General features: G+C 42.7%; 1 protein-coding gene across 1 annotated transcript in view; it reads left to right on the top strand.

The window, feature by feature from the left end:
- The window catches only part of LOC128602393 (transmembrane protein 255B), a 27,209-nt gene extending 2,106 nt beyond the window's left edge, over positions 1-25,103 (top strand). The window contains exons 2-9 of the mRNA XM_053616159.1: positions 1,008-1,150; positions 1,308-1,370; positions 13,369-13,458; positions 14,917-14,997; positions 16,517-16,602; positions 16,744-16,903; positions 18,060-18,209; positions 23,767-25,103. Coding sequence (XP_053472134.1) covers positions 1,008-1,150; positions 1,308-1,370; positions 13,369-13,458; positions 14,917-14,997; positions 16,517-16,602; positions 16,744-16,903; positions 18,060-18,209; positions 23,767-23,994 — 1,001 coding nt within the window. The 3' untranslated portion in view covers positions 23,995-25,103. The remainder of the gene's footprint in view (positions 1-1,007; positions 1,151-1,307; positions 1,371-13,368; positions 13,459-14,916; positions 14,998-16,516; positions 16,603-16,743; positions 16,904-18,059; positions 18,210-23,766) is intronic.
- The last annotated feature ends 495 nt before the right edge of the window (positions 25,104-25,598 follow it).

The following is a 25,598-nucleotide window of genomic DNA, read 5'->3' as shown; positions in this document are numbered from 1 at the left end:
AACCATCATGAGTTCCATCATCAATAAAGATTAGTGAGAATGTTCCAGAAGCAGCCATGCAAGCGCAAACCATGACACTACCTCCACCATGTTTCACAGATGATCTTCTATGTTTTGGATCATGAACAGATCCATTACCTCACTTTGGTAGAGGTTAATCTTGGTTCCAGAATGTTTGTGTAGACATCTAGAGCTATTAATAGTTTAAACAGGCGCTCTAACAGGGTACACCTGAGCAATAAGAAACACCTGTCAATCACATGTTCCAATATTTTTGATCACCTGAAAAATGGGTGGATTCGAACAAAAGGTGCCATGTTCTGAGTTGTTTAACACATCTAGATGCAAAAATCATGAAATGAAAGCTGAAATTCTGATCTGTTGGCCCTTATCATTTGATCTCGAACACAAATGTCTTCAGTGTATATTCTTTAAAATAAAATGGCCTTACCATTCCAATACTTTCAGAGGGGACTGTATTTGATCAGTGATGATATCAAAACGAATCTTCTAGAAAAAAGGTTAAAGAATTTTATAGTATTTTTCAGTATTTTTTCATCTGAGGGAATCTTTAAACTATAATACAGAATAATACAGAATTTAAACAATGTATACAGAAGCCTACTCCAAGGGCTGTTCATTTTCTAAAAAAAACAAAAAGTGAACCCCTTGGGGAACCCTTAAAGGTTGTGTATATAACTTCCTAAAACAATGGCTTTCTGCTTTTAGAAAAGGCTCCCAGTAGAACCCCATTGAAGAACCCTTACATTCTGTATTTAAACCCTGCCATGGAGTGTTCTGTTAAAAAATGTTCCAGGTAGAACCCTTTGGAAAACCCTTAAAGGTTGTGTGCAGAACCCTACATCCCTTTGAGGAAATGTTCTAAATAGAACCTCTTTAGAAAGCTAAAACTCATAACTAACCAAAAAACACTGAGCAACATTATTCATGTAGTGGACCCAGATGTTTGGGAGTTACTGTGTGTGTTTTGTTGAATCATCCCACAGAGCAGTACTCAAAGAGGCGTTGCACAGCGATGTGGTGCACCGTGGCTTTACACGCTCTGTCCATCGTCATCCTGCTGATCGGCCTCATGGCTGCTACCCGCACCGGAAACGTGGCAGTGGCTGGTTACTACTCGGGAATCATAGTGAGTAACACCATCAGAACAGGCGCCGTCTCTTATAGCTTCAACAGTGTAAGGGACGTGAGCTGAAGGTGATAAACAAGAGGACTGACTGTAGATTTTTAGGACTTAAAAACATGAACTTGTCTATAAACCAAAAACTCTTCCTTTGTTCTCCTAGCTGAGCTTTGGGACGTTCTTGGGCATCGTTGGGCTCAATGTGGTGGAGAATCGCAGACCCATGGTGAGTAGCAGCTCGTTCACTGGTGTTGAACATAGTTTTAAATACAAAAAAATCATCATAAATCAAAATTGATCTCAAAACTCTTATTCATCTAAATGAAACTTTTGTCCACCTATAAACATTTCTGGTGTGTAACTATATCACATGTATAACATCACACGTTTTATCCAAGCCTGCTGTACTTGGAAGTAGGTGACATTATATAGGGAAAAATGCCGAAGATTTTGATTTCAGATTGTCTTTAAATAATTTGGCTTGTAGTGTAAATATGAGCCTTATGTGAAAAAAAATAAATAAAAAAATTGTATTATATATAATAAGCATATAAGCTCTGGATTTTTTTTTCTTCAGATGTTCTATTGTATACTTTGAAATGTTTAACTAATTCATTTACATGCCTTTGGCTCAAAAGGTGTTTTCACGAATCGTAGGTAAGACAATGATGCGTCAAGTATTTATTCACCTTGTTTACTGTAAATAAGTAATACCTTTTCTATCATTTCCTGTTAGATGTGGAAATGAAGCAGGTATTCAAAAATAATCTAAATTTAATTAAAAAAAAAAAAAACCCACTCTGCCCTTTCTTTATTTTTAAAATGATAAATCCATTGATTTAGACAAACCCTGGTGAAATGTTTGCGTGAACCGAAGCTGAATGTATTCGCATTATGCAGGTTGATTTTCTAGGTTATTTCTCCAGAGCATGTTTGGGGTTTTTTTTTTTTTTTTTTTTTTTTTTTTAAGGATTATTTCTGACCTCAGTATTTTTGTCATTAGCAATGTTGCGTTCAATCATTCGCAATTTGATTTTGGTGCTTCTGTTTATTCCTGTCACTGAACGATCGTGTTACACGTGAAAGGATGTAGGGATCTTGTTGCAAACAAATAACATTTTACCTGGGAGTACATGACAAATATAATTACAGAATAAATGGTCATTGCTTTGTTACCTGCCTGAGTCAAGATGCGGTCAGCAGCGTTCCCTGTGATTGGTTAATGGCTTTAAGCACGAGCATGAAGGAAAATGATATTAGCATTGGAGAAAGGCTGGATTTCCTGGAATACACTGATGCTCAATTTTCAGCATCCACCTTTTCTCTCGGTGAGGCGACTTTAAATCGGCTTTTTCTCTTAACGTCTAACCGTAAACCTGCTTTAATTCCAAATGAGCAGACATGGATATATGTATCACAAGCACATGCCAATAATCAGCTCTAGACTATACTCAGACATTGTTAATATGGACACTTTAATGATCATTACCCGTGTATTTCTAGGTTTAATTTAACAGGGTGTGTTGATTTGATCAAATTAAATTACCGTTCATTACACTAATTAATTTTCAACAGAGTTTAACCAATCAGCGATTATATGCTTAAGCTGTACATAAAGATTCATTCTGATGGATTTAATGGATCGAACAAGTAAACAGCCATAATGTTACTCATGAGATCAATAATAACCAATATTTAGTTCTACCCTTCTTAGTGAAAACTAGCCTGGTCCACCTAATTCTATAATCTCTAACTGAGTTCAATTCTGACCTTAAAGTAAAGATTAAACTTCTCATTTAATATAGTCAACGTCAACAATCTAAATTCACCTTGTCCAATCAAAACCTAAATGTAATTCTTTATATATATATATATATATATATATATATATATATATATATATATATATATATATATATATTTTATACATTTTTTAAGGTTTGAAGATGGATGCATAGATAAGCTTTGGTTAAAGCTTAATCGTTCTTCTCGCTACAGTCTTTAAGACTCCATATCGTGGCCAGTTTCTCCTCTTGTGCATGTTTATAGATTCCAAACCCTATAGCTTTTTGTCCAGTAACTACATTAAAAAAAACAGTGCAAAATGATTAAGCTAATATTAAGAGTGGAAGTGTGGAACCAGTCACGATTCCTAGGTTTAGGAAATTAAAGGCAAACACGTATCCTGGAAATTGAAATGAATGTCTTAATTATGTTTCTTTGACAAGAGTTCCTTGAAGCATTGACCGTTTAGACTGCAAAATCAATGGTTTCATTTATCTAGCTAATGTAATACAGCCTTACAGACAGCACGGTATTTTCTCTCAACTGTGTGTTATCTAGTCAGCTTGCTGCTGAAGTGCTACGCCTATAAAAATGTATTACGTTCAATTTCGTTTTATGTGTACAGTGCTTTTGACAATAAATATCGTCACTTCAGCGAAATCCGGCTACAGATCTAGAGATTCCTAGAGGAACCAGACTCAAACGAGAACTCATCCTCTTCTAGGTGCACCGGCCAGTGAGATTATAAATCATTACACGTGTAGAAGAGTAAAGGAAAATAGTAGGTGGGGTTGAAAAGACGTTCAGTATGAGTTGATTGTCCTGGAACAAGCACAAGACAGTCTTTATGATTACAGCAGCAGCTCTTGGGTACATCTCCACAGTATCCAGGTGAGATTGTCCACAATTGCGTTAAATACAGTGTTTTGATCTGAGGCTGTTGTGAGGAAGGACGAATGCCTTACGCCTGTCTTTTTATCCCTCGCTTGCACTGTTGCCAAAGGAGAGACCTCGACCAAACCTAGTCATTTATTAAAATCAAATATCATTATGTTGGATATGTCATATTGTCACATACCTGTTATAGCATCAGCTTTATGACTGAAGCAAAATCTGAAATGTTCCTGATTTTCTCACAACAGAATTGCAAAACTAAACATGATACAGTATTATATTAAACTTAAAGAGAATGTACTGTAACTACGATCGTAACAAATGTAGGCGAGTGTCTTTCCTTCGTCACCTGCAGTCGTCATTTTATTAATTAATGGTGACTGGCTTCAGTGTAACCCGAGTTGCCGTATCACTGTGTCGCCCTCCTTCTCCACTGAAACCAATTTCTGAGGAATTTAGAAAAGCGCACAGTGTTCCACTGACATATAACACCAAACATATACTCTTACAGCACTCAACGCTTCATGTATAATTCAAGGCTTCCTACATTTAAAAAAACAAAACAAAACAAAACAAAAACTTGTGTTAGTTTAATCCATGCTTTGGTAACATTGTGACCAGGGTTTAGGATGCGAGTGTGGCTGTTTATCGAGATCTCCGTGTATGATTTAAGGACCTGTTCTCTCTGCCCACCCTCTTGGCACTGATCCCAGAACACCCTTTAAAATTTAATAGTGGAGACTCTGCCACATGCACGCACTCATCCACATACATACCCACACAGCATTGGTGCAGTGTTTGTAACCGAGCCCCACAGATGCTCACACACATTCTCATACACACTGATATAGTGCACTGTACGTATTCACTCGTGTAACAGCTTGCTTACACAATCACGCTTTTACACACACGGTGACTTGTGAATACTCCTAATTCTCACCCCGAGTCACACTGAGGAGCAGTTGGTCTGTCTTACAGATTAATGTGCAGCAAGCCCTATCATGATACTACTAGATGGCTAGTGTCAGGTGGCATTTTGGTGAAACTATATATCATCTTCCGCTCCTCGGCTGTACTGCAATAATTGTAAAATGGGAAAATTGGATCTATTTGGATCGGCGCAGGGATTGAAATGAATCGAGGCAACAATTATTATTGATTTTAACTGATTACAAATCGATTATTATTGAGAACGGACAAACAACTGGTGTGTGAAACATAATATCAGTACTGTAAATAGACCTTCTCTGTGCCAGCATCGTTCACGAATGCAGTGCAATTCAGTGAAGCAGAGTCAGTGGTATCGTCTAATGTTTAACCCATGCCTTAAGCATCAAAATAATATGGTGTAGTGCGGAAGCCTGAGGTTAACACCCCTAATACCTTACTTGTTGTTCTTAACGTCGCCACATCACCAACACATGATTGAAAAAGTTCTAGAGTTCAAGTCCAAACAGGTTAAAATTTGTTCATGCTAGTCCATGTAACAGATCCAGCAAAACAATTCATGTGTACTGTCAGGTCCATAAATATGGATAAATAATGACTATCGAGCTGATTTTCAGCTTTAATTTGAGGGTATTTATGTCCAGATCTGGTGAACAGTGTCGGAATTACAACACCTTGTATTTGTATGCCCCCCCCCCCCCACCACCACCCTGTAAGGGACCAAAAGTAATTGGACAAACTAACAACCATAAATTACATTTTGTAATATTTTTAATATTTGGTTGCAAATCCTTTGCTGGATGAAGTTTGGAATGAAGGCACTTGGGTTCGTCCCTGGTGATGCTCTGCCAGGTCTTTACTGCAGCTGTCTTCAGTTCCTGCTTGTTGTCTGGGTGTTTTTGACTTAAGCAAGTGAAATGCATGCTCAATTAGATTCAAGTCCAGTGAGTTTTGAAGCATTTGGCTGAATCTGAGCAGATGATATAGCTCTGTACACTTTAGAATTCATACCGCTGCATTTGTCAGCAGTCACATCATCATTAAATACAAGGGAACCAGTTCCATAGGCAGCCATACATGTCCACACCAGCACTGTCACCCACCACAGTTGTTTTCTGTGGACTTGCAGGTTCTTTTGGTCTTCCTGAGCTCACCAGTGCATTCTTTCTCTTCAACAATGTACAAGATAGTTGATTTGGCCACACCTACAGTAGGTGTGGTTAGTTGAATTTTCAACCTAGGGATATGATGGCTTGCGTCATTGACAGTGACAGCTCTTTGAACTTCATATTCAGAGTTAATAGCAGCAGATTCCAAATGTAAATATCACACTTGAAATCAACTCCAGTTAACTCTATTATTTAATTTACTTGTAAATCAAATTATGAGGGAATAACACACACCTGGAACAGCTGAGCAGCCAAATGTCCAATTACTTTTGGTCTCAAAAGGGGGGACCACACGTAACACGTGCTGTAATTTCCGACATAATTCACTTTATTTTAATGTACGCTCACCGTCCATTTTAAAAGGAACACCAGTACAACTGCTTATGTGTGCAGTTATCCAATCAGCCAATCATGTGGCAGCCACACAGTGCATAAAATCATGTAGATACAGGTCAAGCGCTTTAGTTAATGTTCACATCAGACATCAGAAGGTGGAACAATGTGATCTCTGTGACTTTAACCACGGCATGGATGTTGGTGATGGATGGGCTGGTTTGAGCATTTCAGAAACTGCAGCTCTCCTGGGATTTTTACACACACATCTCTAGAGTTTACAGAGAATGGTGTGAAAAGCAAAAAACACTGAGTGAGCGACAGTTCTGTGGGTGGAAACGCCTTTTTGATAAAGAGGTCAGAGGAAAATGGGCAGATTCGAGCCAGTTCGAGTGCACACTGTCATTAAAGCAAAAAGAGGACGTACCAAATACTACAAAACTCTGAAATTCATGTAAATATTTAAAATATTCTACTTTTCACTCAAGTAGAGTTCTCTCAGCAATAAGGTGGTGTGGTGTGGCTCCATATGAAGTGTAGTTACTGTTAACTGATTATGGTGTTATAAGACTGGTATTTCTTTTACACGACAGCAATTCGCTACCAGGGACAGCACGTCTGTGTGAATTAGCTGTTGCGATAAAATCATAATGTATTAGAATGAGCACGTTAATATAAACCTCTGATTCAAATTATTGTCAGATCCGCTGTTATAGAAAATGAATCAACACTTTCTGACCAATCAGATTTGGTAATCCGACAGCGCTCTGGTGTAATCCTGTGCTTATTAAAGAGTCTCAGAGAGCCGCTGGCCTTCAGGTGACATTCAGGCGGGCGTTTTCACTCGACCGCACCTCCACTACTCTGTTTTGTCTCTCTGCTTCAAAAGTAGATGATTTTCAGATTCAATTTAAACATCACTGTTCACCCAGTCAACTGACCATCTGCACTTCAGACCTTATAAACTAGCATTTTGACATACAGTGGGGGGAAATAAGTATAGAACGCGTCAACATTTTTTTCAGTAAATATATTTCCAATGAGGCTATTCACATGAAATTTTCACCAGACATCAGTATTAACTCAAGAAATCCACAAATATAAAGAATTCACAACATTAAAGTCCATAAATGAAGTTATGTGTAATAAAGCGGAATGACACAGGGAAAAAAAGTATTGAACACGCTAACTGAAATGTATTTAATATTTAGTGGAGAAGCCTTTGTTTGTAACGACAGCTTCAAGACTCTTCCTGTATGAAGAAATTAATGGGCTGCAGTATTCAGGTGTGATTTTGGCCCGTTCTTCTAAACATATTGTCTTTAAATCTTGTTCAGTTTGATTCGAGTCAGGTGATTGACTGGGCCATTCTGACACCTTGATTTTTTTTCTTTGAAACCAATTGAGAGTTTCCTTTGCTGTATGCTTTGGAACGTTGTCCTGCTGGAAGCTCCACCCACGTCTCATCTTCATCATCCTGGTGGATGGCAGCAGATTCTTCTCACGAACCTCCCGGTAAATGGCTCCATTCATCGTTCCTTCAGTTATATGAAGTCTGCCAGTACCATGTGATGAAAAACAGCCCCACACCATGATGCTTCACCTCCACACTTCACTGTTGGTATAGTGTTTTTAGGGTGATGTGCAGTGCCATTTCTTCTCCAAACATGGTGTGCAGTATGACAGCCAAAAAGTTCAATTTTGCTCTCGTCTGACCAGACTACACTCTCCCAGTATTTCATAGGCTTGTCCAAATGAGTTGTAGCAAACTTTAAATGAGCTGCGACATGCCTTTTCTTTAGTAATGGAGTCTTGCGGGGTGAGCGTGAGCTGTGGAGTGCACTGACTATTGTTTTCTCTGTTTTTTTCTCTGCTGCCTCCAAGTGTTTCTGGAGCTCTTTCCCAGTGGTCCTTGGCTCTTGGGCTACTCCTCTGACTATTCTTTGGACTCCCTGGTCAGTAATCTTGTGAGGATCTCCTGTGCGTGGCCGGAGTGATGTTGCCTCCACTTGTGGATAATGGCCCCAGTGGTGCTTACTGAAAGATTCAGAAGTTTTAAAATACGTCTGTATCTGATTCCATCAACATGTTTCACAACAATAAGGTTGTGAAGGTCTTGGGAGAGCTCTTTGCTTTTCCCCATCATGAGATGTTTCTTGTGTGACACCTTGGTAACGAAAAGCCTTTTTATCAGTTTACTAACCCAGCTGATATTAATTTGAACAGATAGGAGGTATAATTATTTTCTAATTACTTACAGCTTCAGCTGGTTCCTTGCCTTAACTTGCCTTGGAGAACTGCTTTTTCTTAGCGTGTTCAATACTTTTTTACTGTGTCATTACATTTTATAAATACTGAATTCTTAACATACAGAATCGTGTTGAATTTCCTACTTAGGAAAACGAGTCCAAAACTGTACTTTTCCTTGTTACTGCGGTTGAGGTACACCTTTTGTACCATTAGTATTTCTAACCTAGTGTATGCTTTGCTTTACTCTAAAACAGGGGTGGGCAATTTTATCCAGAAAGGGCCGGTGTGTATGCAGGTTTTCATTCCAACCAAGCAGAAGCCACACCCGAGTCTATTGAAAGCCAAGATCAACTGATCAAACAGGTGGAATCAGGTGTGGCTCCTGCTTGGTTGGAATGAAAACCTGCACCCACACCGGCCCTTTCCGGATAAGATTGCCCACCCCTGCTCTAAAACATAATTATGGTGCAATTAGGTACCTTAAATAAGTTTAATAAAGGTACACTAGATCCATGTTTCCAGGTGAAAGATACATATTAAAGGTATAAAAGATGTACCCTTAACGGTACCACTGAAGTGACAGAAAAGGTACGTTTTAATACCGTGTGATGTGTTGTAGTACCAGGATGAATGTCACCCTAATATTAATACATCCTCCCATACATCCTACTTTGGTGTGTGTGTGTCCTCTGTTGTAAAATATTTCAGCGTATGCTCTTCTCTAGGTCACCTTGTGGCCAAAGCAGTGTTCTTGTCAGGGGTCATAATTCTACCTCTGGACCCTACAGTTCTCATTAAACCAGTGACCACCAGTGTCATCGATCACTTGACCACGCTATTCTGTCTGGCCTTGAGCTGATAGAGACAATTATGCAGTGATACAGGTGCATTTTTCTTCCTCTTGTGTGGAGATGCTGACTGTGTAAATGCTCTGATTGGCTGGGTTTTGGGATCAGGTCATTAAAGAGGAAAGGAGCAAGTGTGTGGGTATTTTATAAGATAGCAGCTGGCCAGAACTGTAACTCTGCCATCAGGATCCGTTCTCTCTGCAGGTGCGTGAAATGGCCAGTCATGGAAATTGTTGATTCAGGTCCAGTGGACTTTATCTAGGTTTGGAATTATTACAGTATGCAGGTGGTAAATGAAGAGACTTAATGTTTGATCAGATGTTCACCCTGCTTGTGAGAGTCTGTTCTGAGGGTGCAATTTTGCTTGCATTTAGAATTTAAATTTCTAACAGGGTTATTCCTAAATAATGGTAACCTAACCCTATGTGACCTGTTATTCCATCAGTAAACTATCAGAATAAAAAAAAAAACGTTCTTACTGTCAGTCTGTCTTTTACATGGCAATGGGAATGTTGTGCATAGTGGTATCTTAAGAACCACTCTTGTACATTTAATTAGGTACACTACATGCACCATCCATCCACCTTCTATACCACTTATCCTTCTCAGGGTCACGGGGAACCTGGAGCCTATCCCAGGGAGCATCGGGCACAAGGCGGGGTACAACCTGGAAGGCAGGGCACAATCACATACGCATTCACACACCCATTCATACACTACGGACACTTTGGAAACATGGTAGGAAACGCCAATCAGCCTACCATGCATGTCTTTGGACTGGGGGAGGAAACCGGAGTACACGGAGGAAACCCCCGCAGCACGGGGAGAACATGCAAACTCCACACACACAGGGCCACAGCGGGAATCGAACCCCCGACCCTGGAGGTGTGAGTTGAACGTGCTAACCAAAAAGCCACCGTGCGCCCCACTACATACAGCTTACTAGGTAAAGGATACACACTAAAGGTTTCCACTCTTGAGGATTGAGGGTTCCACTCCAGCGACAAGTAGAGTTTAGTACTCTTTTTTCCAAGAGTTTAGTACACTATTCAATATTATTCAACATCACTTATCACCAGCTTTTTCATTAAGTGAAGGAGATATCCCCAAACTAACATTTACAAGCAATGCCTGGTTGTAATAATCTTCTTAAAAAATGATGGATATAGACGTTTTTGTAACGTAATGTCTTTTGCAGGTCACCACAATAAAACATAAAGCTAAACTCTTAGGGGGAAAAAACCCTTCAAACCTAGAGTTTCTTCTACCTCTAATCACATGGCTTACCAGCAGATGGACGAGGAGTTCAGTGTGACCACAGCCGTATACAGCTCAGTTTACACAAGCTCACATGTGTTTAATGTCTCTTCTTTTGGCTGGACGAGAAGAGTGGCATTTACCGCATCCACTGTTCATCATCCACTAATGATTTCACTCTACCAAACATCCCTGATTAAAAAACTCCCAGTTGGACAGGATTTTTAGGGGCGGCAAAAATTTATGATCAGTCTGGGGTTTCTGTTTGACAGGACGGTTGGTGAGTTTTCCAGGAAATGAAAACGGGCCAAAGCTCATGCATTTCTTGAAAACTGATTTGGATTCTGTGTGAGGTAGGCGAGAATGTTCAGAAAAGCAGAGATGTAAAAGTTTTCATTATTCACAATAAGCTTGTGCACTGTTTGTGGAATCAGACCGGTGAATGAGATTGCCCTTTGCCGAGTGTAGTGTTGCCCTTCAGGCTGCCTTTGGTCAGTAAATTACCCATAAAGGAGCAGGTTGGCAGACAGTTTCACTGGCTGTACATTTCCTTTATTACTCCAGTCCACATCCAGACATTGAAGTTATCAACTAGGAAGGAAGGGAAGAGAGACAAGGGAAATTTCAAAACACATGGGCATGTATGGATGTGTGTGTGGACAGGATTACAAGAATGCAGTACAAAATGAAGATGTGTGTTATAATGAGATACTCAGTGTGTTACATACAGACGCTTATCCCAAGTAACAATTTTCATATTCTCTATGTGATTTAAATATTATAAATATTCTCTAATTCTGACCCTTTTCCAAGGTAACTGAGCAGCTTTTAGATCCTCTGGTGATCCTCATGCTTATTGTCCTATATCTTATAACTGCCATATTGCTCGGCCAGTTTTGTTCATTCTGTTTGATAAATCTGTCTTTTACTAGATGAGATTAACAGGGTCACCGCAAAACTTATTTCCTTTAGCTTTGGAATTTTGCATAATATAGCCTTTTTTTGTGGGGGGTGGGTGGGGGGGGGGTGGAGGTTGTGTTAGAACTAACTACTTAGAATATGGCACCTTTTGTTTGAATCCACCCGTTTTTCTAGTGATCAAAAATATTAGACCATGTGACTGACGTGTTTCTTGTTGTCCAACTGTGTCCTCTTAGATTGATTGTTTAAACAATTACTAGCTCTGAATTTCTACTCTTGGTTTTAGCCTTGGGTTTCACCTGTGAATACCAACAGGATAAAGGATAAACCAACACAAAGACCAGAGAGCTGTGTATGGGAGAAAAGCAAGCCATTTTGAAGCTGAGAAAATCAAACAGAACCATTGCACAAGCACTGGGCATAGCCAATACAACAATTGTAATGTCCTGAAAAAGAAAGAAACCACTGGTATACTAACAACCAGACATGGAACAGGTCGGCCAAGGAAAACAACAGCAGTTGATGACAGGAACATTGTGAGAGCTGTGAAGAAAAACCCAAAAACAACAGTCTGTGACATCACCAACGACCTCCCCGGGGCAGGGGTGAAGGTATCACAATCCACCGTACGAAGAAGACTTCGAGAGCAGAAATATAGCGGCCATACCACAAGATACAAAACCACTCCTCAGCAGTAAGACTTGGAAAGCCAGATTGGAATTCACAAAGAAATACAGAAATGAGCCACAAAAGTTCTACTACCGAGATTAACCTCTACCAAAGTGATGCAAAGACCAAAGTGTGGAGAAACAAAGGATCTGGTCATGATCCAGAACACTACAAGCTCTTGTGTTCAGCATGGTGGAGGTAGTGTCATAGCTTGGGCTTGCATGGCTGCTTCTGGAACACGATCAGTAATCTTTATTGATGATGTAATTCATGATGGCAGCAGGAGAATGAATTCAGACGTCTACAGAAACATCCTGTCTGCCAGATTACAGAGAAATGCATCCAATCTAATTGGGAGGAAATTCATCATGCAGCAAGAAAATGACCCAAAACACACTGCCAACTCAACAAAGGACTTCATCAGGGGGAAAAGTGGAAGGTTTTAGTCTGACTGAGTCAATCACCAGTTGAGCAGCATTTCACCTCCTGAAGAGGAGACTGAAGGGAGGTGCAATGAATGGATGATTCAGATTGATTTATCAATTTAAAAGGCAACAATTAAAATGAATGAAAAATAGATTATTATAGGACAGACCACTGGTATGTAAAAATAGTTCATATTTTTAAACTGATGTGTAAATAGTCAAGCAAGCTGATTTTCCTGTAACTCTAATACTTAAAATAGTCCTTCTCCTCAATGTCATTCTCAAATTAATGGTAGTCTTACCCCAGATTTTGAACAGAGTTGGATACGTGTTGATCAGAGGCTACTAAATCGTATCATATCATATACTGTATAGCAGATTCAGCGGTATCGTCAAATAATGAATTGTTGCCTTAAGAATCGAAATCGTATTGTATCGTGTGGAAGCCTGAGATTTACACCCTTAGTATATATGCATTGCTAAGAAGCATAATAAATCTGTATTAATGGTGGATGTGCTAAAATGACAGGTGCATACTGAGTTTCTAGCAAATGCCTGGTGTATAACTGGCAGCGCCTTGGTGTTAAGGTTGCTCTGTTTATTATAGTTGATTGACTTGAATACAATAAGCGGATATAATACTGTCATCAGACTGAATTGTATGTTCTTGCTTTGTTCTTCAGCTTCTGATCCGTCCATCTTTATGTCTTGCTTTTCTCTTGCAGTTGGTGGCCGCCATAATTTTCATCAGCCTGGGTGTAATCTCCTGCTTCTTCTGCTCCATTGTGGACGGCATCATTGCCGCTGAGTATATTGTAAGCAGCACATGAGAATTTAGTGTTTGTATATTAGACTTTGTATACAGCACATACATAAATTATGTCACCGCCTTATCTTTTGTCATACAATTTCTTCTGCCGTCCTAGTTTCGGGTGTCGGCTTTGGTAATAAAACTTTGTGGTTATAATCAAACAGCAGCCTCGTCTCATCTAGCTGGCTGACTGGGGCTCAGTACTCCCATCACACACCTCCATCTCACTGCAGTCCAGTCACTGAACCTTAGAGGCCACATTCTGACCTATTCCTAACCTAACCTCGTCCTAATACACATTCGTTTATTGGGAAAGCCGAGAAGGTTGAATAATCTGATCTCAATTATCAGAATCATTTTTGTAAATATTAAACCTGGCGCTATGGCGTATGTGGGATGTTTTTATATGTGGCCCGGGTGTGTTAATTCAAGAATGTTAATCTGATGAATTTTGATAAATCAATCGAAGAAAGACCACATAACACCACCTGTTTATTTTGGTAGATAGATTTACTTTTTCAGCTAATAGACCCCTTGATGACTTTGTTCCCTGCTGATTTCCCAGTAAACCGAGGTATAAGAGAAATTACACATACATTAATCACAGAGTGGCCTCCTTATTATCGTGTCTCAAGTATGTGCGTCGTACACGCTCTTATTTCCGTGAAGGATATATGCTTAGAACCTATCTATAGAACCCATAAAGAACAGCTCACAAGAAACAAACAACCAAAGCCAAAGATAAATGTTAGTGTTTCTCTGAAGTGGATATTTTATTAAATGGATGTTTTGGTGCATTATGACAATCCAGAGTTTAAAAAAAAAAAAAGTGTATGTATTAATACATTCAGATAGCCTTTTATAAGTGATAGAAAAAACACACATTTAAACTATGATTTGTACTAAAACTAGATTTATTTTTTGAGTCAGTTCCTGTAAATGTGCTATTTAAGATCTGTGCAGTCTGATTACTCGCTCAGTGCTTTCATTTTATTAATATTACAGTCAGCAGGTTTTAATAGCTTCACGCTTTCCTTCATTCACATTATGGCCACGAAGTTATACAAGTCTGTATAGAAGTCTACATGCTAGGTTTGCTGTAAAAGTATGAGAAATCATCGGTCAGTTCGAGGATGAATAACTGCCATTCTTTATGTTTATTTGGGTAAGAGAGCTTGAATGTGACGTCACACGCACTGCATCTGTATCTGCAACTGAACATCTTGCTCTAATAAAGCCACAGAGACGGATTCAATAAAAACTTATGGTTGGTTAATGTTCATTAAGACTATGTAGTGTGTGTAAGCCTCTGCTAAAAAGCTTCAGTATAGCATACATGCGAGCAATCGAATATCAGAGGGGATTGATGTTTTTTTCTTTTCATGCTTGATAATAGCGCATTCAGGAGTTAATCAGCTTCACAGTTTGCGGAGTCAATAAAAACGTTTTATTTCTACTCTAGGACAGAAGACCGCTAATGGAAGGAAGGTGCGAGTTCTATGCCAGCAGCACAGGTTATGCCTATGACAACTACTACAATGAGGTGAGTATAAACCACTCACAACATGCCTAGGAAAAGTCTGCTGGAAAAGAAACAAAATTTACACAATGTTCCACGAACCCTTAAAACATAATCAGCCTGACAAGATATGTCTATACCCCAGTTGGCCTGTAAAGTTTGGGAGGCGGGGCCTAGAGAGTGAAATTACATCAAACTGCACGATGAGAACAGATGACCATCTCCATAATCTTACAATATTCATGTTTATAGATTACAGTGACAAGTCTGTATGACTTTACCTACTAGGCAGATTTTTACAGAAATCTTTTGGGTGACCGGTCCACTACTCGTCTGTAACTACACCAAACATTTCTTGGGTGTTTGACTCTATTGGGGGAATTGTTTCTTCTTACATGTAAAGTTCCCTCCACTAATATTGGCACCCTTGGTAAAAATATGAGCAAAGAAGGAAGTGAATATTTGTCTTTATTGTTGAACCTTTTTGATATCGTCTTCAAAATATTCACAAAAATACTCCGCTCTCACGGATATCAAACAATCGCAAACAAAACGCAGGTTTATCAAAAAGAACCTTTGTTAAATATAGGTGTGCAACAATTATTGGCACCCTTTTAGTCAATACTTTGTGCTACCTCCCTTTGCCAAGATAACAGCTCTGAGATTTCTATAATGAGGTTGGAGAATACATGGCGAGGGATCTGAGACCGTTCCTCCATACAGAATCTCTCCAGATCCTTCACATTTCGAGGTCCACGCTGGTGAACTCTCCTCTTCAGTTCCACAGGTTTTCTATGGGGTTCAGATCAGGGGACTGGGATGACCATGGTTTTTGACGACCTCGATTTTGTGGTCAGTAAACCATTTTTGTGTTGATTTTCTTTGCTCATATTTACCAAGGGTGCCAATATTAGTGGAGGGCACTGTACCTAAGCTGGTGTAATACGTACAACGTGGCTTTGCTGGTTCACTAGGCCAGTGGGTTCTCAGCCTTTTTTGGCCAGTGAGTCCAAAATTTTCACATCCTCACATTTTGTAAAGTTTCTAGCCAGACACCATGACCGTGCTGCACAAAAATGCGATTATTTTTAATACAAATAGCCTCTGTGTGCGTTTAAAGTGTCCTGTGTAAAGGCCACGTTGATTAACATGATAAATGTAATAATAAACTGACAGTTAGTTATTTTCATATACACAGTAAATCAATTTATACGCATAGAACTGCATTATAAATAAGGCTTGATGATGAATCTCCTGCAACCCCAACTACATCTCAGGTGACCCCAAGGTAGAGGACCTGTGACTTAGAGTTAGTGAAATTTGATGCCTTGGCGTTTGAAACACATACCTGTAGTCCCTGTGGTTATTGAAGATTCGGGCCATTACTTCATTGGGTCTTATAGTGAAAGAACTCTTAATCTGTGGAATGCCAAAACACATTTCCATTTTATGTGGCTGCCTTTTGTATAGGACAAGGGTTTAATGCACAGTCTTGTTACTTATTTCTGTCTGTCTCTCTGGCCCATATTTCCTGTTGCCATAGGTTGTGTGTCAGAACTATAACCAAGACTGCAAGCTCAAGGTGAAATCAAACACCTGTTACTGCTGTGATTTATACAACTGTGAGAGGTGAGCTGTGTTTGAAACATTATACTGTAATATAGCACCTGTATCTATTAAGATATGACCGCTGTCTTGAACTAGGCTGCTTTTACACCCTTTATAAAGGCAAATGGGCTGTAAAGATGTGAAATGTTTGCGTGTCTCCAGCCCAGGGTACCACACGCATTACTATGACTTCACGGGTGTGAGTAGTTGCTGGGACGTGGTGCACCTGCACAGGCTGCTGTGGTCCGACGTAGTGCTCAATGTGCTGGGGGTTTTCCTGGGCATCATTACTGCCGCCATACTGGGAGCCTTCAAGGACCTGGTGAGACCTTATATATCCTAGCCCTGAACTCAAAACCTTTTTAATAATGGTTTTAACTGTTCTGCTGAAACAGCACCAAAGTCACATTTTGACTAGCTAGCTAGCTAACTTCACTAGCAAATGTTTAGTGACGAACAACGTCATAATTGCTCGGCTATATTTTAAAGAGTAGGATTAACGTTAAACGTTGAGAATGTGATGACGTGAATCGGGGCTCTGACGCTGATATTCTACTCAAGTCTACCTGTAGCAACTAGCTGGCTAACTGTGTGCCAACAGTAACTAAAGTAAATGAAATAAAGAAAAAGTTTTACAGTAGGAGTGAGCAATGTCAGTTAAAGGAGAAAAAAAAAACATAGACATGCTGGTTGGCGTATATCAGAAATTGATCGGAAATTGATGAACTTCGGGGATTCAAACACAAAATAGAGTTTATACAGAATGGTGCAAAAAAACAACAACAACAAAAAAACAAACAATCCAGCGAGCAGCAGATCTGCAGGCAGAAACCCCATGTTGAATTTAACCACAGCTGAATGGCCAGATTGGTTCAAGCGGACAGTAAGGCTATCACCTGTATGTCTGTATGTACTTCAAGTCCAAGAACAACTGCCAATAAATCTGAGTCTAGTCCAAGTCAATAAATCCGAGTCTAGTCCAAGTCAATAAATCTGAGTCTAGTCCAAGTCAATAAATCAGAGTCTAGTCCATGTCAATAAATCAGAGTCTAGTCCATGTCAATAAATCAGAGTCTAGTCCAAGTCAAAAGTCAATAAATCAGAGTCTAATCCTAAAGCTCTAGCTAGCAGTTTGCATATTCATAGATCCTTGAATTTTTTTATGAGGATAAAAATGTAGAAATATTTCTAAAAAATTTCAATATTTGATCAGACATTAATATAATATATATATATATATATATAAAACATTTTTTTCAATTCATTTTTATTATTAAAACATAATTCCTTTGAAGTCAGTATTAGAAATATATATTTCTTGGTATTACATATTATACCTTTTCCGTTTTATTAATAAATTGTACTAGAGTTGTAATTCAAACTATCAGAATGATGTATTCAATTTTTTATGCACTACACAATAGGTGATTAAAAAAATACGGCCAACTTCACAACTCCTCTCTTATCCTACATTACAGGTTCCAGCTGTTCAGTCCCAGATGTCTCCCAGGCCAGCTCCTCCACCACACATCCTCTATAATCCCACACAGCATGTGGTCACTTATGCAGGATTCTGCCCATCTGGACAAGCCCTGCCTGCTTACCCCAATTATCCAGTGCCCATGCAGGTAATGAGGAGTGCAGCTGGGGCCACATTCACAAAACACATCAGATCTAAGTGTTTAAGTGTTTCTCCTTCAAACCTATTAATGAAACAGATGGGGAACTTCCTCATGAGTTCCTAACATGATTAACCCTCATCTCTCTCTCCATCACACCCTCATCTCTCTCCCCCCCAATCACACCCTCATCTCTCTCTCCATCACACCCTCATCTCTCTCCCCCCCAATCACACCCTCATCTCTCTCTCCATCACACCCTCATCTCTCTCCCCCCCAATCACACCCTCATCTCTCTCTCCATCACACCCTCATCTCTCTCCCCCCCAATCACACCCTCATCTCTCTCTCTCTCCCCATCACACCCTCATCTCTCTCCCCCCAATCACACCCTCATCTCTCTCTCTCTCCCCATCACACCCTCATCTCTCTCTCCTCCTCACACCCTCATCTCTCTCTCCCCATCACACCCTCATCTCTCTCTCTCTCCCCATCACACCCTCATCTCTCTCTCCCCATCACACCCTCATCTCTCTCTCTCTCCCCATCACACCCTCATCTCTCTCTCCCCATCACACCCTCATCTCTCTCTCCTCCTCACACCCTCATCTCTCTCTCCCCATCACACCCTCATCTCTCTCTCCCCCAATCACACCCTCATCTCTCTCCATCACACCCTCATCTCTCTCTCCCCATCACACCCTCATCTCTCTCTCCATCACACCCTCATCTCTCTCTCCCCCAATCACACCCTCATCTCTCTCCATCACACCCTCATCTCTGTCTCCCCATCACACCCTCATCTCTCTCTCCCCCAATCACACCCTCATCTCTCTCTCCATCACACCCTCATCTCTCTCTCCCCCATCACACCCTCATCTCTCTCTCCATCACACCCTCATCTCTCTCTCCCCCAATCACACCCTCATCTCTCTCTCCATCACACCCTCATCTCTCTCTCCCCCCATCACACCCTCATCTCTCTCTCCATCACACCCTCATCTCTCCCCCATCACACCCTCATCTCTCTCCCCATCACACCCTCATCTCTCTCCCCCCATCACACCCTCATCTCTCTCTCCATCACACCCTCATCTCTCCCCCATCACACCCTCATCTCTCTCCCCATCACACCCTCATCTCTCTCTCCCCCATCACACCCTCATCTCTCTCTCCATCACACCCTCATCTCTCCCCCATCACACCCTCATCTCTCTCCCCATCACACCCTCATCTCTCTCTCCCCCCCATCACACCCTCATCTCTCTCTCCCCCATCACACCCTCATCTCTCTCTCCCCATCACACCCTCATCTCTCTCTCCCCCCATCACACCCTCATCTCTCTCTCTCCCATCACACCCTCATCTCTCTCTCCCCCATCACACCCTCATCTCTCTCATCCAATCACACCCTCATCTCTCTCTCATCCAATCACACCCTCATCTCTCTCATCCAATCACACCCTCATATCTCTCTCCCCCATCACACCCTCATCTCTCTCCCCATCACACCCTCATCTCTCTCCCCATCACACCCTCATCTCTCTCTCTCCCCATCACACCCTCATCTCTCTCCCCATCACACCCTCATCTCTCTCTCTCTCCCCCATCACACCCTCATCTCTCTCTCTCCCCATCACACCCTCATCTCTCTCTCTCCCCATCACACCCTCATCTCTCTCTCTCTCCCCATCACACCCTCATCTCTCTCTCTCTCCCCATCACACCCTCATCTCTCTCTCTCTCCATCACACCCTCATCTCTCTCTCTCTCCATCAAACCCTCATCTCTCTCTCCCCCAATCACACCCTCATCTCTCTCCCCATCACACCCTCATCTCTCTCTCTCCCCAATCACACCCTCATCTCTCTCTCTCTCCCCAATCACACCCTCATCTCTCTCTCCCCAATCACACCCTCATATCTCTCTCCCCCAATCACACCCTCATCTCTCTCTCCATCACACCCTCATCTCTCTCTCTCCCCATCACACCCTCATCTTTCTCTCTCCCCATCACACCCTCATATCTCTCTCTCCCCCATCACACCCTCATCTCTCCCCCATCACACCCTCATCTCTCTCTCTCCCCATCACACCCTCATCTCTCTCCCCATCACACCCTCATCTCTCTCTCCCCATCACACCCTCATCTCTCTCCCCCATCACACCCTCATCTCTCTCCCCATCACACCCTCATCTCTCTCTCCCCCATCACACCCTCATCTCTCTCTCCCCATCACACCCTCATCTCTCTCTCCCCCCATCACACCCTCATCTCTCTCTCCCCCCATCACACCCTCATCTCTCTCTCCCCCAATCACACCCTCATATCTCTCCCCATCACACCCTCATCTCTCTCCCCCCCAATCACACCCTCATCTCTCTCCCCATCACACCCTCATCTCTCTCCCCAATCACACCCTCATCTCTCTCTCTCCCATCACACCCTCATCTCTCTCTCCCCATCACACCCTCATCTCTCTCTCCCCCATCACACCCTCATCTCTCTCTCCCCATCACACCCTCATCTCTCTCTCCCCCCATCACACCCTCATCTCTCTCTCCCCCCATCACACCCTCATCTCTCTCTCCCCCAATCACACCCTCATATCTCTCCCCATCACACCCTCATCTCTCTCCCCCCAATCACACCCTCATCTCTCTCCCCATCACACCCTCATCTCTCTCCCCATCACACCCTCATCTCTCTCCCCATCACACCCTCAATCTCTCTCTCTCCCCATCACACCCTCATCTCTCTCCCCATCACACCCTCATCTCTCTCTCTCTCCCCCATCACACCCTCATCTCTCTCTCTCCCCATCACACCCTCATCTCTCTCTCTCCCCATCACACCCTCATCTCTCTCTCTCTCCCCATCACACCCTCATCTCTCTCTCTCTCCCCATCACACCCTCATCTCTCTCTCTCTCCATCACACCCTCATCTCTCTCTCTCTCCATCAAACCCTCATCTCTCTCTCCCCCAATCACACCCTCATCTCTCTCCCCATCACACCCTCATCTCTCTCTCTCCCCAATCACACCCTCATCTCTCTCTCTCTCCCCAATCACACCCTCATATCTCTCTCCCCCAATCACACCCTCATCTCTCTCTCCATCACACCCTCATCTCTCTCTCTCCCCATCACACCCTCATCTTTCTCTCTCCCCATCACACCCTCATATCTCTCTCTCCCCCATCACACCCTCATCTCTCCCCCATCACACCCTCATCTCTCTCTCTCCCCATCACACCCTCATCTCTCTCCCCATCACACCCTCATCTCTCTCTCCCCATCACACCCTCATCTCTCTCCCCCATCACACCCTCATCTCTCTCCCCATCACACCCTCATCTCTCTCTCCCCCATCACACCCTCATCTCTCTCTCCCCATCACACCCTCATCTCTCTCTCCCCCCATCACACCCTCATCTCTCTCTCCCCCCATCACACCCTCATCTCTCTCTCCCCCAATCACACCCTCATATCTCTCCCCATCACACCCTCATCTCTCTCCCCCCCAATCACACCCTCATCTCTCTCCCCATCACACCCTCATCTCTCTCCCCAATCACACCCTCATCTCTCTCTCTCCCATCACACCCTCATCTCTCTCTCCCCATCACACCCTCATCTCTCTCTCCCCCATCACACCCTCATCTCTCTCTCCCCATCACACCCTCATCTCTCTCTCCCCCCATCACACCCTCATCTCTCTCTCCCCCCATCACACCCTCATCTCTCTCTCCCCCAATCACACCCTCATATCTCTCCCCATCACACCCTCATCTCTCTCCCCCCCAATCACACCCTCATCTCTCTCCCCATCACACCCTCATCTCTCTCCCCATCACACCCTCATCTCTCTCTCTCCCATCACACCCTCATCTCTCTCCCCAATCACACCCTCATCTCTCTCTCCCCCATCACACCCTCATCTCTCTCTCTCTCCCCATCACACCCTCATCTCTCTCCCCCCCAATCACACCCTCATCTCTCTCTCCCCCATCACACCCTCATCTCTCTCCCCATCACACCCTCATCTCTCTCTCTCCCCATCACACCCTCATCTCTCTCCCCATCACACCCTCATCTCTCTCTCCATCACACCCTCATCTCTCTCTCTCCCCAATCACACCCTCATCTCTCTCTCCCCATCACACCCTCATCTCTCTCCCCATCACACCCTCATCTCTCTCTCCCCATCACACCCTCATCTCTCTCTCTCTCCCCCATCACACCCTCATCTCTCTCTCTCCCCATCACACCCTCATCTCTCTCTCTCTCCATCACACCCTCATCTCTCTCTCCATCACACCCTCATCTCTCTCCCCATCACACCCTCATCTCTCTCTCTCTCCATCACACCCTCATCTCTCTCCCCATCACACCCTCATCTCTCTCCCCATCACACCCTCATCTCTCTCTCTCTCCATCACACCCTCATCTCTCTCTCTCTCCATCACACCCTCATCTCTCTCTCTCTCCCCCATCACACCCTCATCTCTCTCCCCATCACACCCTCATCTCTCTCCCCATCACACCCTCATCTCTCTCTCTCTCCATCACACCCTCATCTCTCTCTCCCCCATCACACCCTCATCTCTCTCTCCCCCAATCACACCCTCATCTCTCTCTCCCCCAATCACACCCTCATCTCTCTCCCCATCACACCCTCATCTCTCTCTCCCCACCATATCCTCATCTCTCTCTCCCCATCACACCCTCATCTCTCTCTCTCTCCCCATCACACCCTCATCTCTCTCTCCCATCACACCCTCATCTCTCTCCCCCCCAATCACACCCTCATCTCTCTCCCCATCACACCCTCATCTCTCTCTCCCCCATCACACCCTCATCTCTCTCCCCATCACACCCTCATCTCTCTCTCCCCCATCACACCCTCATCTCTCTCTCTCTCCCCATCACACCCTCATCTCTCTCTCTCCCCCATCACACCCTCATCTCTCTCTCTCTCCCCATCACACCCTCATCTCTCTCTCATCCAATCACACCCTCATCTCTCTCTCTCTCCCCAATCACACCCTCATCTCTCTCTCCCCCCATCACACCCTCATATCTCTCTCCCCCAATCACACCCTCATATCTCTCTCTCCCCATCACACCCTCATCTCTCTCTCCCCATCACACCCTCATCTCTCTCTCTCCCCATCACACCCTCATCTCTCTCTCCCCATCATATCCTCATCTCTCTCTCCCCATCACACCCTCACATCTCTCTCTCCCCATCACACCCTCATATCTCTCTCTCCCATCACACCCTCATCTCTCTCTCCCCCTCCCTCTCCCCCCCACACACCCTCATATCTGTCTCCTTCTCTCACCCCCACACACCCTCCTGTGTCTCTCCTTCTCTCAACCCCACAATATTCTAAAAGTTTAGCAGTAGTTAAAGATATCTCAACACTCATCCAAAGGGGTTTCTAGTTCTAGTAAAAGTCCAGATACCATTCCTTAGTGGACTAAATATTAATGAGATGTACAGGTGAAAATATTTTATAAATATCTATTAGTTCTTACTCTCGTCCTCCTGTCCCTCAGCACCTCAACAGTTACCCAGCAGGCAGCCCTTCTCAGCCCAGCCCCGAGTTGCCTGTGTCCCCTTCGGAAGAGAGCCATCCTCCCACTCAGCCCAGCAATACCAACCCTTCCCTTCCGTCCCAGGCCACCTGTCCAGACGCCTCAGGCTATATGCTCACTCCAAACGCACCCTCGCTCTATCCACACTCATTAGGGCCTTTTGAAAAGCCTCCACCCTATGCCTGCTGAAGGACTTTAAAGGACTACTAGAGTTTGGTTCTCATAAAAGATTTAGAAGTGTAGAATAAGATGTTGACTTTTAATGAACAATATGAACCTGGGAAATAATTTATTATAACTTAAGTCTGATGGGTACAGCCTGATTTGAAATACTGATTGTTTTATCCATCCTAACCACCAGGGGCAGTGAGAATCACCTGGATAACTTCTTGTACGCGTTCACAAACATATCGGGACCTTCAGATAAAGTCATGAAGTCATGTATGACGCATCATATCATGCATAAAGGGGCTGGAGTGGAGTCTCCATTTTTACTCATTTGGCTGATGCTTTTATCCAAAGACTTCCAATTGAGATACTTACAGCTGAACAGTTAAAGGTTAAGGGCCATGCTCAGGGGCCCAACAAAGGCAGTTTGGCAATGTTGGCATTCCAACTCAAGAGAGCTGATCATTAGCGCAATGCCTTAACCACTGAGGCATACTTACCTCTTCCCTTCCCTTATTCCCTCCTATTTCTTTCTGCTGAGTAGGAGGTTTTTCTCTGTGGTATGAGTACATTTCCAGTTAGTCTAAAGTTGTCAGTTCCACATTAGATGATTCAGGTGACTTTCATCACTCCTGGGGGTCAGAAAGAGTGAAATAGAACACTAGATATGTGTATCTATGGTTCTGTGAAGATAACTGTCAGGACTCCTTGTCATTCAGAACCAGAAATGAGCCCGTGAGCAGTTTCTATTGCATGATGGCTGTATGTTATTGGTATTTATTGCAAATACCTTCATGCATCACTTTGAACGGTTCTGTGAAGAAGTATTTGCCCTATCCTGATTTCTTGTTTTTGTGTACATCTTATATTAAAAATTTGATCTTCAAATGAAAAACAACATAAAACAAAGGCAACCTGAGTGTAAACACATAAATATTTTTTTAAATTATTTTTATTGAAGCAAAAAAAGTTATCCAATACCTAACATCCATGTGAAAAACTAATTTCCCCCTTAAACTTAAAATCTGGTTGTGCCAACTTTTGCAGCAATAACTGCAAACATACTCTTCTGATAACTGGAGATCAGACTTTCACTTACTTCTAGGCTCTTTTGAGACTTGCTGGATGAGTCGTTGCTGAGCTCTTGGAGGAATTTTGGAAGGTCGGCCACTTCTGGGAAGGTTCACTACTGTGCCGAGTTTTTCCATTTGGAGATAAAGACTCTCTCTGTGGATCTTTGGAATCTCGGAGCCTTTGAAATAGCTTTGTAACCCTTCCCAGATTTATGTATTTCAATCACCTTCTTCATCATTTCTGGAATTTCTTTTAGCCTTGGCAGTGTGTTACTGAGTAAGACCTTTTAACCAACTTCATGCTGCTGTAAAAGTTCTGTTTAAGTGTTGATGTGATTGAACAGGGTCTGCAGTGATCAGGTCTGGTTGTGTCTCGTCCACCATTATGAATGCAGTTTCATAGATTTGGGGAATTAGTAACTACGGGGGCAAATACATTTTCACACACGCCCAGTTGGTATTGGATAAGTTTTTGCTTCAATAAATAAAAAACAAAAAACCTGTCATTTAAAAACTGTATTTTGTGTTTACTCAGGTTGCCTTTGTTTTTAT

This window comes from Ictalurus furcatus, chromosome 26 (genome assembly GCF_023375685.1).
Source record: "Ictalurus furcatus strain D&B chromosome 26, Billie_1.0, whole genome shotgun sequence".
In the NCBI taxonomy this organism is placed as follows: Eukaryota; Metazoa; Chordata; class Actinopteri; order Siluriformes; family Ictaluridae; genus Ictalurus; species Ictalurus furcatus.
Note: the sequence above shows the minus strand (reverse complement) of the source record. Positions and strands in the feature narration are given on the sequence as shown.